The sequence below is a fragment of the Budorcas taxicolor genome, chromosome 12 (genome assembly GCF_023091745.1).
Source record: "Budorcas taxicolor isolate Tak-1 chromosome 12, Takin1.1, whole genome shotgun sequence".
In the NCBI taxonomy this organism is placed as follows: Eukaryota; Metazoa; Chordata; class Mammalia; order Artiodactyla; family Bovidae; genus Budorcas; species Budorcas taxicolor.
Window position 1 is genome coordinate 65,954,999 of NC_068921.1, and position 14,999 is coordinate 65,969,997.

The window sequence follows — 14,999 nt, forward strand, 5'->3', positions numbered from 1 at the left end:
CTGCATAGAAGTTAAATAAGCAGGGTGACAATATACAGCCTTGACATACTCCTTTTCCTATTTGGAATTAGTCTGTTGCTCCAAGTCCAGTTCTAACTGTTGCTTCCTGACCTGCATATTGGTTTCTCAAGAGGCAGGTCAGGTGGTCTGGTATGCCCATCTCTTTCAGAATTTTCCACAGTTGATTGTGATCCACACAGTCAAAGGCTTTGGCATAGTCAATAAAGCAGAAACAGATGGTTTTCTTGAACTCTCTTGCTTTTTCCATGATCCAGCAGATGTTGGCAATTTGATCTCTGGTTCCTCTGTCTTTTCTAAAACCAGCTTGAACATCTGGAAGTTCATGGTTCACGTATTGCTGAAGCCTGGCTTGGAGAATTTTGAGCATTACTTTACTAGTGTGTGAGATGAGTGCAATTGTGCAGTAGTTTGAACATTCTTTGGCATTGCCTTTCTTTGGGATTGGAATGAAAACTGACCTTTTCCAGTCCTGTGGCCACTGCTGAGTTTTCCAAATTTGCTGACATATTGAGTGCAACACTTTCACAGCATCATCTTTCAGGATTTGAAATAGCTCAACTGGAATTCCATCACTTCCACTAGATTTGTTTGTAGTTTAAAAAAACTCAGCTCTTAGTTTCATTGATATTTTTTTTTGTTCTCTACCTCATTCATTTCTACTCTGATTTTTATTTCCTTCCTTCTATTAACTTTATACTTTGTTTTTTCTTCTTTTTCTGTTTTTTTTAGAGTGTCATGTTAGATTGCTTATTTGAGATTTCCCTTATTTCCTGAGATAGGCCTGTGACACTATCCTCTCTTACTATAGTCCTAATCCTTCTTAGGACTGTTTTGCCATATCCTATAGATTTTTGAAAGTTGAGTCTTCGTTTTGATTAGTCGCAGGAAATTTTTAGACTTCTCTATAGACCTTTTTATTTTTTGTTGTTAGTAACATATTATTGGAGAAGGCAGTGGCACCCCACTCCAGTACCCTTGCCTGGAGAATCCCAGGGATGGGGAGCCTGGTGGGCTGCCATCTATGAGGTCACACAGAGTTGGCCATGACTGAAGCTACTTAGCAGCAGCAGCAGCACGTTATTCAGTCTCCATGTGTTTGTGTTTTTTCAAGTTTTTTTTTTTTTTTCCTGTAAGTGTTTTCTCGTTTCATATCTTTGTGGTCAGAGAAGATGCTTGATATGATTTCAATTTTCTCTAATTTATTGAGATTTATTTTGTGACCTAGCATGTGCTAATCCTGGGGAGTATTCCATGTGACCTTGAAAAGAATGTGTATTCTGCTGTTTGGGGGTGGAATGTTCTCTGGATATCTATTAAGCACATTTAGTCTCATGTGTCATTTAAGGCCAATTTTTGCCTACTGATTTTCTGTCCAGGTGGTATGTCCATTGCTGTGGGTAGTGCATTAGAAGTCCCCTACTATTGTTGTATTACTGTCACTTTCTCCCTTTATGTTTTTTTAATATTTTCCTTATGTATTTAGGCATACATAGGTTAATTTGTGTTTAATAATTCTTTTTGGATTAACACTTTTAGCATTATGTAAAATCCCTTATGATTATACAGTGGAAGTAAGAAATAGAATTAAGGGACTAGATCTGATAGATAGAGTGCCTGATGAACTGTAGACGGAGGTTCGTGACATTGTACAGGAGACAGGGATCAAGACCAGGGAAAAGAAATGCAAAAAAGCAAAATGGCTGTCTGGGGAGGCCTTAGCTGTGAAAAGAAGAGAAGTGAAAACCAACAGAAAAAAGGAAAGATATAAGCATCTGGATGCAGAGTTCCAAAGAATAGCAAGGAGAGATAAAAAAGCGTTCCTCAGCGATCAATGCAAAGAAATAGAGGTAAATAACAGCATGGGAAAGACTAGAGAACTCTTCAAGGAAACTAGAGATACCAAGGAAAGATTCATACAAAGATCGGCTTCATGAAGGACAGAAATGGTATGGACGTAACAGAAGCAGAAGATATTAAGAAGAGGTGGCAAGAATACACAGAAGAACTATACAAAAAAGATCTTCATGACCCAGAAAATCACGATGGTGTGATCACTCACCTAGAGCCAGACATCCTGGAATGTGAAGTCAAGTGGGCCTTAAGAAGCATCACTACAAACAAAGCTAGTGGAGGTGATGGAATTCCAGTTGAGCTATTTCAAATCCTGAAAGATGATGCTGTGAAAGTGCTGCACCCAATGCGCCAGCAAACTTGGAAAACTGAGCAGTGGCCACAGGACTGGAAAAGGTCAGTTTTCATTCCAATCCCAAAGAAAGGCAATGCCAAAGAATGCTCAAACTATCGCACAATTGCACTCATCTCACACGCTAGTAAAGTAATGCTTAAAATTCTCCAAGCCGTGCATCAGCAATACGTGAACCGTGAACTTCCAGATGTTCAAGCTGGTTTTAGAAAAGACAGAGGAACCAGAGATCAAATTGCCAACATCTGCTGGATCATGGAAAAAGCAAGAGAGTTCAAGAAAACCATCTGTTTCTGCTTTATTGACTATGCCAAAGCCTTTGACTGTGTGGATCACAATCAACTGTGAAAAATTCTGAAAGAGATGGGCATACCAGACCACCTGACCTGCCTCTTGAGAAACCAATATGCAGGTCAGGAAGCAACAATTAGAACTGGACATGGAACAACAGAATAATTCCAAATAGGAAAAGGAGTATGTCAAGGCTGTATATTGTCACCCTGCTTATTTAACTTATATGCAGAATACATCAAGTGAAACACTGGGCTGGAAGAAGCACAAACTTGAATCAAGATTGCCAGGAAAAATATCAATCACCTCAGATATGCAGATGACACCACCCTTATGGCAGAAAGTGAAGAGGAACTAAAAAGCCTCTTGATGAAAGTGAAAGTGGAGAGTGAAAAAGTTGGCTTAAAGCTCAACATTCAGAAAACGAAGATCATGGCATCTGGTCCCATTACTTCATGGGAAATAGATGGGGAAACAGTGGAAACAGTGTCAGACTATTTTTCTGGGCTCCAAAATCACTGCAGATGGTGACTGCAGCCATGAAGTTAAAAGACACTTAGTGTTTGGAAGGAAAGTTATGACAAACCTAGATAGCATATTCAAAAGCAGAGACATTACTTTGCCAACAAAGGTCTGTCTAGTCAAAGCTATAATTTATCCCATAGTCATGTATGGATGTGAGAGTTGGACTGTGAAGAAAGCTGAGCACTGAAGAATTGATGCTTTTGAACTGTGGTGTTGGAGAAGACTCTTGAGAGTCCCTTGGTCTGCAAGGAGATCCAACCAGTCCATTCTAAAGGAGATCAGTCCTGGCTGTACTTTGGAAGGAATGATGCTAAAGCTGAAACTCCAGCACTTTGGCCACCTCATGTAAAGAGTTGACTCATTGGAAAAGACTCTGATGCTGGGAGGGATTGGGGGCAGGATGAGAAGGGTACGACAGAGGATGAGATGGCTGGATGGCATCACCGAGTTGATCGACATAAGTTTGAGTGTACTCCAAGAGTTGGTGATGGATAGGGAGGCCTGGTGTGCTGCAATTCATGGGGTCGCATAGAGTGGACATGACCTAGTGATTGAACTGAACTGAACTGAATATTTTATTTTGTCTTTCATTATGGACTTTGTTTTCAGGTCTATTTTGTCTGATATGAGTATTGCTCTTTTTGTTTCCATTTGCATGGAATACCTTTTCCACCTCTGACTTTCATCTGTGCGTGTCTTTAGCATTGCAGTGAATTATCTTCTAAGCATTATGTGGATGAATCTTGTTATTTTTACTGATTTAAACACCTGTGTCCTTTGATTAGGGCACTTCAGCATTTAGTTCATTATTTTGTGTATGTATTTTTAGTTCTTCCTTTTAATTTTCTTCTTTTAGTCCCTTTTCCTGTGGTTTGATGATTTACTTTGGTGAAATGTTTGAGTTCCTTTCTCCATTTTGTGTCTTTATCTTTGATATCACAATAATCCAAGTCTATGCCCCGACCAGTAATGCTGAAGAAGCGGAAGTTGAACGGTTCTATGAAGACCTACAAGACCTTCTAGAACTAACATCCAAAAAAGATGTCCTTTTCATTATAGGGGACTGGAATGCAAAAGTAGGAAGTCAAGAAGTACCTGTAGTAACAGGCAAATTTGGCCTTGGAATACAGAATGAAGCAGGGCAAAGGCTAATAGAGTTCTTCAAGAGAACGCACTGGTCATAGCAAACGGACTCTTCCCCCAACACAAGAGGAGGCTCTACACAAGGACATCACCAGATGGTCAACACCAAAATCAGATTGAGTATATTCTTTGCAGCCAAAGATGGAGAAGCTCTATACAATCAGCAAAAACATGACAGGAAGCTGACTGTGGCTCTGATCATGAACTCCTTATTGCCAAATTCAGACTTAAATTGAAGAAAATAGGGAAAACCACTAGACCATTCAGGTTTGATCTAAATCAAATGCCTTATGACTATACAGTGGAAGTGACAAATAGATTCAAGGGATTAGATCTGATAGACAGATGCCTGAAGAACTATGGACAGAGGTTCATGACATTGTACAGGAGGCAGTGAACAAGACCATCCCCAAGAAAAAGAAATGCAAAAAAGCAAAATGGCTGTCTGAGGAGGCCTTACAAATAGCTACGAAAAGAAAAGAAACAGAAAGCAAAGGAGAAAAGGAAAGATATACCCATTTGAATGCAGAGTTCCAAAGAATAGCAAGGAGAGATAAGAAAGCATTCCTCAGTGATCAGTGCAAAGAAATAGAGGAAAACAATAGAATGGAAAAGACCAGAGATATCGTCAGGAAAATCAGGGGTACCAAGGGAATATTTCATGCAAAGATGGGCAGAATAAAGGACAGAACTGGTATGGGCCTAACAGAAGCAGAAGATATTAAGAAGAGGTGGCAAGAATACACACACAAAAAAAGCTTTACAAAAAAGATCTTCACAACCCAGTTAGTCACGATAGTATGATCACTCACCTAGAGCCAGGCATCACGGAATGCGAAGTCAAGTGGGCCTTAGGAAGTATCACTAGGAACAAAGCTAGTGGAGGTCATAGAATCCCAGTTGAGCTGTTTCAAATCCTAAATGATGATGCTGTGAAAGTGCTGTACTCAATGTGCCAGCAAATTTAGAAAACTCAGCAGTGGCCACAGGACTAGAAAAGGTCAGTTTTTATTTCAATTCCGAAGATAGGCAATTGCAAAGAATGCTCAAACTACCACACAATTGCACTCCTCTCATGTGCTAGCAAAGTAATGCTCAAAGTTCTCTAAGCCAGGCTTCAAAGATATGTGAACTGTGAAATTCCAGATGTTCAAGCTGGATTTAGAAAAGGCAGAGGAACCTGAGATCATGTTGCCAACATATGTTGGATCATAGAAAAAGCAAGAGAGTTCCAGAAAAACATCTATTTCTGCTTTATTGACTATGCCAAAGCCTTTGACTGTGTGGATCACAGTAAACTGTGGAAAATTCTTCAAGAGATGGGAATACTAGACAACCTGACCTACCACTGAGAAATTTGTATGCAAGGCAGGAAGCAAGAATTAGGACTGGACATGGAACAACAGACTGGTTCCAAATAGGAAAAGGAGTACATCAAGTCTGTATAGTGTCACCCTACTTATTTAACTTATATGCAGAGTACATCATGACAAACGCTGGGCTGGAAGAAGCACAAGCTGGGATCAAGATTGCTGGAAGAAATATCAATAACCTCAGATATGCAGATGACATCACCCTTATGGCAGAAATTGAAGAACTAAAGAGCCTCTTGATGAAAGTGAGAGGAGAGTGAAAAAGTTGGCTTAAAACTCAACAGTCAGAAAACTAAGATCACGGCATCCAATCCCATCAGTTCGTGGCAAAGAGATGGGGAAACAGTGGAAACAATGAGAGACTTTATTTTTTTGGGCTCCAAAATCACTGCAGATGGTGACTGCAGCCATGAAATTAAATGACGCTTACTCTGTGCAAGGAAAGTAATGACCAACCTAAGCAGCATATTAAAAAGCAGAGACATTACTTTGCAGACAAAGGTCCATCTTGTCAAAGCTATGTTTTTCCTGTAGTCGTGTGTGGATGTGAAAGTTGGACTATAAAGAAAGCTGAGCACCGAAGAATTGATGCTTTTGTACTGTAATGTTGGAGAAGACTCTTGAGAGTCCCTTGGACTGCAAGGAGATCCAACCAGTCCATCCTAAAGGAAATTAGTCCTGAATATTCATTGGAAGGACTGATGCTGAAGGTGATACTCCAATACTTTGTCCACCTGATGTGAAGAAGTGACTCATTTGAAAAGACCTTGATGCTGGGAAAGATTGAAGCCAGGAGGAGAAGGGGATGGCAGAGGATGGGCTGGTTGGATGGCATCACCGACTCAATGGACATGAGTTTGAGTAAACTCTGGGAGATGGTGATGGACAGGGAGGCTTGGCGTGCTGCAATTCATGGGGTCACAAAGAGTCAGATATGAATGAGTGACTGAACTGAACTGATCTATTTCAGATTTTTGCTTACCATGAGGTTTGTGTGTGTGTCTGTGTGTGTGTGTATGTCTATATATTTATGTATATTATATATAATATTTGTTTTACATTTTCAATTTCTTTGTTGAAATTCTTACTGTGTTCCTCCAGCCCTCTCCTGAATGGTGAATGTTTTTGGTGAACATTTTTAGGAATGTAACTTCAAACATTCTATTAGGTAAATTACTTGTTTCCATTTTATGAGAGGTTTTTGTTGTTGTTGTTGTTCTGGGGTTTTATCTTGTGCTTTCATTTGGAACATATTTCTCTGTATTCTCATTTGGTTTGGCTTTTCTTGTTTGCCTCTATAATTTAGGTGAAATAATTACCTCTCCTGCTCTTGAAGGTAAGGTCTTGTCTGGGAGTGTCCCTATGCTGACCATGTGTGCCCAGTGGCTTTGGCAGGAGGACTGGAGCCAAAACAAGCATGGGCAAGGGCTTTTTTCAGGGTTTTCTGAAGTTTTTGCATTGGCAGGGTGGGCTGGAGCCTGTTAAGGCAAGGACGTTTCTAAGGTACATGTGCATTTTGATGTATGGGAGGATGTTTTTCTTTCCTTCTAATTGTCAGCTCTTTTAGGGAAAATTCAATTTCTAATCTTTTATCTCCTACAACATATAATACATGTTCTTTGCACATATTGAAATAAAATAATTATTGTTTAAATAAAAGAGATGCGTAACTGCTTTAATGCTCATTAATGGAAATTTTTTTTTAAAATTACACTTTAAGGGAACTTTAGAATAATTTATTCTAAGTTCTTCATATTACATATAAGAGAATCAAGTTCTATAAAGGTCTGTCACTGTTATCAATATCTCAGCAATTAAGAAGGATATATTAGGACAAGAACCAAAGTCTCTTGATTCAGAGGCAATGCTTTTATGTATTTTTAACTATACTACTGTGCCTTTTTGAATGTATAAGGTATCTTGTGAATCTTTTTTGATGCTTTACATGATAATGTGTCCAATTAATTACTTAATTTTCAGTGATAATTTCATAAGTTAAATGAAGATCTTTGTTAAGTAATATTAAAAAGTAAAATTTTCAGTTCTATAAATAATTTTTTAAAAGAAACCATGAATAACTCCCTTGAATGCAAACTAGAATGAGGAAGAAGATATATAACTATTACAAAATGAAATCTCATATAAGCATATTTATTGCCTTTTCAAAGAAAGATTTTAAGAAGAAAACTACCCTTAGAACTCACATAGAACTGGACCACATGTTCAACAGCGAATTACTTTATTAAGAAACTTAGTACAGGTATGTGACTAGTCAATGATATGAATATAAACCATAAGTAATACCTACTTTGGTTAAATAGTTTTATTTATACTAGCAGGCTAGTTTATTAATGCAGTTCTCTGATTTTGCATATTTTTTTTATTCATGTATTTTGCATTTGCATACATTCAAACTGTATAAATATGTATAGAAGTAATTTATTGTGATTGCCATTTTATATGGATAATTTGATTCCCTCTACTTTAAAAATTAGCAAACTTTGTAAGTCTTGAAGGTTAATACTGTGGTGTAAGTAACATATCTTTGATTTAAACTCTAGCAAATATTACATTCTCGGAAAGACTGGAGCATGGTTTCTAACTGTCTTTAATATTTTCTATTTAAAAGGTAAATAAGATTTGTGGCCGTCCAGTCAGAACACCCACACAAAGCCCCCGTTGTTCTTTTGATGGAAGCAAAGAGAAGCATGGAATGAAGATCTCTATAAGAAATGGTGAAGAGACACTTGCCAACAGAAGAAAGTAAGACATTTGTTTTACAACCAGAAAGAGAAAGAAAGTAAGCCATTAATTTTACAACAGAATAGAATGTTTTCAATTAAGTAGAACAAAATACACTAATGAAGAAACAAAAGATCAACATTAATTACCTTTAAAATTCAGTGCTTCCTCCTATTCTATTAACTAGGAAGTATGTTCAATTCAGAAGACCAAAATACCTAAGATGAGGGATATTTTTTATAATGCAATGTGGCCTGCCTTACACACATGTGATCATGCTGCTGCTGGTGCTAAGTTGCTTCAGTCATGTCCAACTCTGTGCGACCCCGTAGATGGCAGCCCACCAGGCTCCCCCATCCCTGGGATTCTCCAGGCAAGAACACTGGAGTGGGTTGTCATTTCCTTCTCCAATGCATGAAAGTGAAAAGTGAAAGTGAAGTCGCTCAGTCGTGTCCGACTCTTAGCGACCCTGTGGACTGAGACCTACCAGGCTCCTCCATCCATGGGATTTTCCAGGCAAGAGTACTGGAGGGGGGGGGGGGGGTGCCATTGCCTTCTCTGACATATGATCATGATACACTTCAAATGTGGCCAGTGTACAGTGTTAGTACAGCAATCTGTAACACTTAGTCATCTTGCTTAATTGAAACTATGCCCACTGAATAGTAACTCCTTATTTCCCCCTCCTTGTGGTAAATAATATTGAGTTATATACTTCAGAATTTATAGAGGGCAGATCTCATGGTAGGTAAGTGATCTCACCACATGGGGGAAAAAAAAATTTGGCTAGTGTGACTGAGGATTGAATTTTTAATGTTACATAATTTCAATTAATTTTAGTTAAAGTTTTACATGTAAATAATGATTACTATATTGGACAGAATGCAAGACAAAGAGTGCTTATATAAATGATGTGACAAATGTTACTGAATGTTCAGTTCAGTTCGTTTCAGTCACTCAGTCGTGTCCAACTCTTTGCGACCCCATGAATAGCAGCATGCAAGGCCTCCCTGTCCATCACCAACTCCCAGAGTGCACTCAGATTCACGTTCATCGAGTCAGTGATGCCATCCAGCCATGTCATCCTCGGTCGTCCCCTTCTCCTCCTACCCCCAATCCCTCCCAGCATCAGAGTCTTTCCCAATGAGTCAACTCTTCGCATGATATGGCCAAAGTACTGGAGCTTCAGCTTTAGCATCATTCCTTCCAAAGAATTCCCAGGACTGATCTCCTTCAGAATGGACTGGTTGGATCTCCTTGCAGTCCAAGGGACTCTCAAGAGTCTACTCCAACACCACAGTTCAAAAGCATCGATTCTTCGGCGCTCAGCCTTCTTCACAGTCCAACTCTCACATCCATACATGACCACAGGAAAAACCATAGCCTTGACCAGATAGAACTTAGTCAGCAAAGTAATGTCTCTGCTTTTGAATATGCTGTCTAGCTTGGTCATAACTTTCCTTCCAAGCAGTAAGTGTCTTTTAATTTCATGGCTGCAGTCACCATCTGCAGTGATTTTGGAGCCCAGAAAAATAAAGTCTGACACTGTTTCCACTGTTTCCCCATCTATTTCCCATGAAGTGAAGGGACCAGATGCCATGATCTTTGTTTTCTGAATGTTGAACTTTAAGCCAACTTTTTCACTCTCCACTTTTACTTTCATCAAGAGGGTTTTAAGTTCCTGTTCACTTTCTGCCATAAGGGTAATATCATCTGCATATCTGAAGTTATTGATATTTCTAGGTATCTGTTAAAAGAAAATAATGTCAATACCTTTTATCTTGAATACAGAAAATTGCTATCTGTTGACTCAAAATTATAATCATTGATTTAGTGGCTTGCTTCTGTAGCTCACATTTCTATACTGTGCCCATCATTATTTCACTTCTTAAATTAAAGCCTTCATTAGTATCCTTTTGGTAATTGGTGATTAAACTAAAAACTATTTAATACTGAAGGGAACATTTGTTTTGGTATTCAATTGGCCAGTACAATGGCAAATATTAGTTTCTCAGTAGTTTTTAATTGAACTGAAATTCAGAATTATGTATTTGTTTATTAATTCAAACAATTATTTCTAACAATGCCTTTTGGAGAATTCAGTATTTTACATAGATTTACTCTCTGTAATTTAAAAAAGGTTTCTTTCCTTTTGGGATAGTGCTCTTACTTGCCTCATCCTCTCCTCAGTTGGGTTATAAGCAAGGGATAAAGAACTGAGCTATTGCTGGCTATGTGCTACAATAGCAATACAGTTAGCACAATGTTTGCATGTAAAATAGCTGTGATTTTTTGGGGGGAGGGGTAGTTTTCTTTTTTCAGTTTAAGCATTTATAGTGATCAGTAGTCATTTCTTGCATTTGAGAAATTGGTATGCGTTGGTTGGGCTTCCAGGTGGCTCAGTAGTAAAGAACCCACCTTCCAAGCAGGAGACACAGGTTCAATCCCTAGATTGAGAATAACCCCTGGAGAGGGAAATGACAACCCACTCCAGTATTCTTGCCTGGGAAATCCCATGGACAGAGGAGTCTGGTAGGCTACAATCCATGGGACTGCAAAGAGTTGAACACTACTTAGCAGCTAAACCACCAGCACCACATGCTTTGGGTATGGTGGTTCTTATAGTAAAACCCACGTAAGGAAGATCTTAACTTCCTAAAGGTTATGGCAGTTTCACCACCAAAATGACCTTGATGCTGGAAAACCAAGACAAAACCCAATACTTAACATGGTTTATTCCCTTGCAAATTAAGACCATGCAGGTGAAATGTTACAAAATGACTCAAGAGCAGTGAGTGGACTTATCTAAATGGAAAGTTTTATAAAAATCTATCCTGGTCATTGAGTAGACCTCAATGTCACCAGTCTTGCAAACTCTCTATTCCTATGCTCTTGACCAGTCAGTCACCATTAGCCATTTCCTGTGAATAAGCATAAACTCATCATAGGTTAATTTCTTGAACAACCAGAGGTCCTGCACTTGAGCCTACTTAGCATTTGATTTTTACACATTTTTTATTGCCACTCCTGAATGGAACTTAATTGCTGTGATAGTATATTTCTGCTTGAGGCCTATATACTGTGCAGACTTATCCATAAACAGGGGCTTCCCAGGCGGCGCTGGGGGTAAAGAACCCTCTTGCCAATGGAAGATACATAAGAGAAGTGGGTTTGACCCCTGGGTTGGGAAGATCCCTTGGAGGAATACGTGGCAACCCAGTCCAGTATTCTTGTCTGGAGAATCCTGTGGACAGAGGAGCCTGGCGGGCTATGTAGTTCATTGGGTTGCAAGGAGTCTGACACAACTGAGTGACTTAGCAGAGAGCAGCATCCATTAACTAGACCTGAATTTTATTTATCCTTTCTTATCATAAGAAAGACTTTTTAGACCAAACAATGCAGAAGGCTGAAAATAAGAAAAGAGTTTATTTTGCTCTTAGAAATTGCAATTCCAGAGACACAGATTCAGGTGAAACTGTTCAAGGTGGGCAAAGAATCAGGGGCTTATAAAGACAAAAGCCACTAAGGTTGTTAAAGTTGTCTGGAAATAATTATGATTGATTCTGATGAAAGAAAGGAAGTATTTATCCTTAAGGGCTATTTCAGGATTCAATTCTATTTTATTTTAGGGTTCAATAAGTGGATAGTCTGTCATGAGTTACTTAGGGTAAGGATGAGATGAGTATCATTGGGCAGATATTTTGGGTGCCTGTATTAAGACAATATGTGGTCAAATGTCAGATTCCATCCAGGCTGAAATATGCATACATCACACTTCCTCAGCAGACTCCTGGCTCCATTTTAGAAAGCTCTCTTGGAAATACCATTTTGATTTTCCTTTCACAACCTGAATTTTATTTACCTTTCATCAACTGATCTTTCCCCGTGAGGACATAAATTTTGATTGAAGTAGATGGGGCAGCATAGGAATAGGTGCTTCCTGAGTCTGGGCTACCTTCCAGGCATCTTGTGCATTTTCCATCTGCTTGAGCTTGATTTCCAGTAGATCACTTCCCCTTGATGTTATGTTGCTTCAATACAAGCCTGATCTTATAGCCTGGCAGATCAGATAGCACTTAGCTCCTCATGGGCATCTCAGGTTGCAGAGTCACTTGCTGGCTTATGGTAAAATGTTCAGTTTCTGTCAGAGTCCAGTTGTAAACCAACCAGTTGACCAACATACTGAGTGACAGATCCACCAACTGACCCAGTCAATCAACTAACCAAAAATAGTGTTCAATAAAAGAAAAAATGACTTTACTCCGAAACTCTTGATGTCTATACTTTGATTTTTCTAATGAGGCTTTCAGGAGTCTCTGCAGAACATGTTTATTTGCCACCAGTACTTCGGTTACCATTGAATAGATGAACTAGGTGGTCTGGACTGAATGTCTGAGCAGCTTGGTGATATTTTATAAATGTGTTATAGCAGCATGCTATGTTATAATATGTGTGTAATATGTTTTCTCTAACATGCAAAGGGATCCAAAAATTTCTGTGGTTCTTCCTGTGCTCTAGGTTATCTGTGCAGAGATTTGCCTTTTAAATTAGAATATCCCAATTAGATTTAGACTACTAGACATTTAGAAACCCTGCTGAATTGTCAAGCACTCAAAATGTCAATATTTTCCCCATCGGAGTCATTCACTTGTCTACTAAGTTATCTAGGATAATGTGATCAATATTTGATTATCAGCTTGGTGTCCTGTAGGATGTCCAGATGATTGTGGCTCTTGTCTGTCATGGAGTGGGAGAATTGCCTTGAGGTCTAATAGTGACTGTTCTTGCCAGCTGAAAGTGAAATGTTTCTAATTGTCCTTACTAATTGGTAAGGAGAGGAGAGCATTTGTCAAATCATTAGCTGGATAGCAGGTGGCAGGACCTGTTTTGATTTGCTCTAGCAGACAACACATGCAAAGAAGTATGTAATTGGAGTCACTGTCTGACTCTGGTTATGATAATCCAACCTTTCTCCATGGCCACCCCGTGCGCACAGACTGGCCGAGCAAGTGAAGTCAATGGTGAGGTGTTAGGATCACCATTATTACACTTTTCCTGGCTTCATGACCCTAAACTGAGCAATTCCCTAAGCATATTGTGATAGTGTGATATAAGGTAAGAAATTTATATTTGTTCTTTGACACCATTTGTGACATAGAATTACTAAAATGTTTGGATCTTCCTAAGTGATGAGAGCAGAATGGTGTTTTTTGTTATCGTAATGAGGTGACTTTTGGACCCCACCTAAGTATGGGGGCTGGTTATCTGGAAAGTCAACATGTGATTAGAAGGTTGGAACTTTTAAAACACAAAGCTCGCTCTCTCTTTTTTATTTTTTTGGCTGAGTAGCATGTGGGATTTTAGTCCCTGACCAGGGATAGAACCCACACCCTCTGCAGTGGAAGTACAGAATCTTAGCCACTGGATGGAGCAGGGAAATTGCTGAAGGTTCAAACTTTTAAGTCTCACTTTCCAGCCTCTGGTGAGGGGGAAGGGGTCATGGGGTTGACTCAATTGCCAGTGTCCAATGAGTTAATCAATCACAGCTGCATAATGAAGCCTTTGTAAAACCCCGAAGAAGGTGCTTTGGAGAGCATCCTGGCTGGTGAATACCTGGAACTGCTGGGTGAATGGCCTGCCAGGAGAGAGTGAAAAGAAGCTGTATGTTCCACTCTCCAGTACCTTGCCCTATGTAGCTCTTCCTTCTGGCTGTTCTGGAGCCATATCCTTTTATAATAAACTGCTGACCTAGTAAGTAAAACATTTCTTGGAGTTTTGTGAGCTGCTCTAGAAAATTAATCAAATCCAAGAGGAGAGGAGGTCATGGAACATGTGATTTATCCAGTTGATCAGAAGTACAAGTGACAACCTGGACTTGAGACTGCCATCTGATGTGTATGTGTATGTGTGTGATGGTAGAGGGCACCATCTTGTGTGACTGAACTATTAACTTGTGGAATCTGATGCCATTTCTGAGTATATAGTGTCAGAATTGAGGTGGATTTTCAGACACCCTGCTGCTGTGGAAAAATCACTTTTGCTGCTGTGGAGTCCCCTACTTCCTCTCTACCAATTGGTATCCTCTCTTATAACAATTCTTTGCTGGAATTGGTATCAGAACCAGTACAGGTATGAGAGTCCTTTGTTTTACTATTTCTGTACAAGAGGTAGTTTTAGGGACTTCAGTTTGGCCCTTGCTCCATAAGTTGAGGAACCAGTATGGGGACTGTGTGTCTTCTAAAAACATATTCTGAAGTGTGAAATAGACAAACTTCTGTGGACTCACTTGGCCCAATGTGAACCTAAAATTTAAACTCCCTTGACCTCTGTAAGCCCCAGTCAGACGGAGAGAGTAGAATGGCATTCTAGGTCTTTAGGATTATAGTTAATTGAGAGCCAGTATATATTCCTGGGAAGCAAAAAGGCCACAGGTCCCTTAAGGGAAGACATGAAGGAAGATTTATGCTATTTAAAGGTTGGACTTGTGCAGGGATCTTCTCAGGAGAACCCAGCCTTACTATCACTATAGTGAAGGTATGTGGAGGCTGAGATGAGGGTTAGGTTGGCCATTTTTTTATGTTAAATAAAGTGACATTTTTTATTTTTAATTTCCAAGGATTTTTTTTCTTGTACTGTCTTTTTTTATTAATTCACATCCCACTCCTATTTTATGGGTGATCTAGTTTCTTATTGCTTATATG

General features: G+C 39.2%; 1 protein-coding gene across 1 annotated transcript in view; it reads left to right on the forward strand.

Moving 5' to 3' along the window:
- GPC5 (glypican 5) overlaps positions 1-14,999 on the forward strand; it is a gene marked incomplete at its 3' end in the record, with an annotated part of 839,344 nt that overhangs the window by 352,937 nt on the left and 471,408 nt on the right. The window contains exon 4 of the mRNA XM_052650326.1: positions 8,186-8,319. Within this exon, the coding sequence (XP_052506286.1) occupies positions 8,186-8,319 (134 nt within the window). The remainder of the gene's footprint in view (positions 1-8,185; positions 8,320-14,999) is intronic.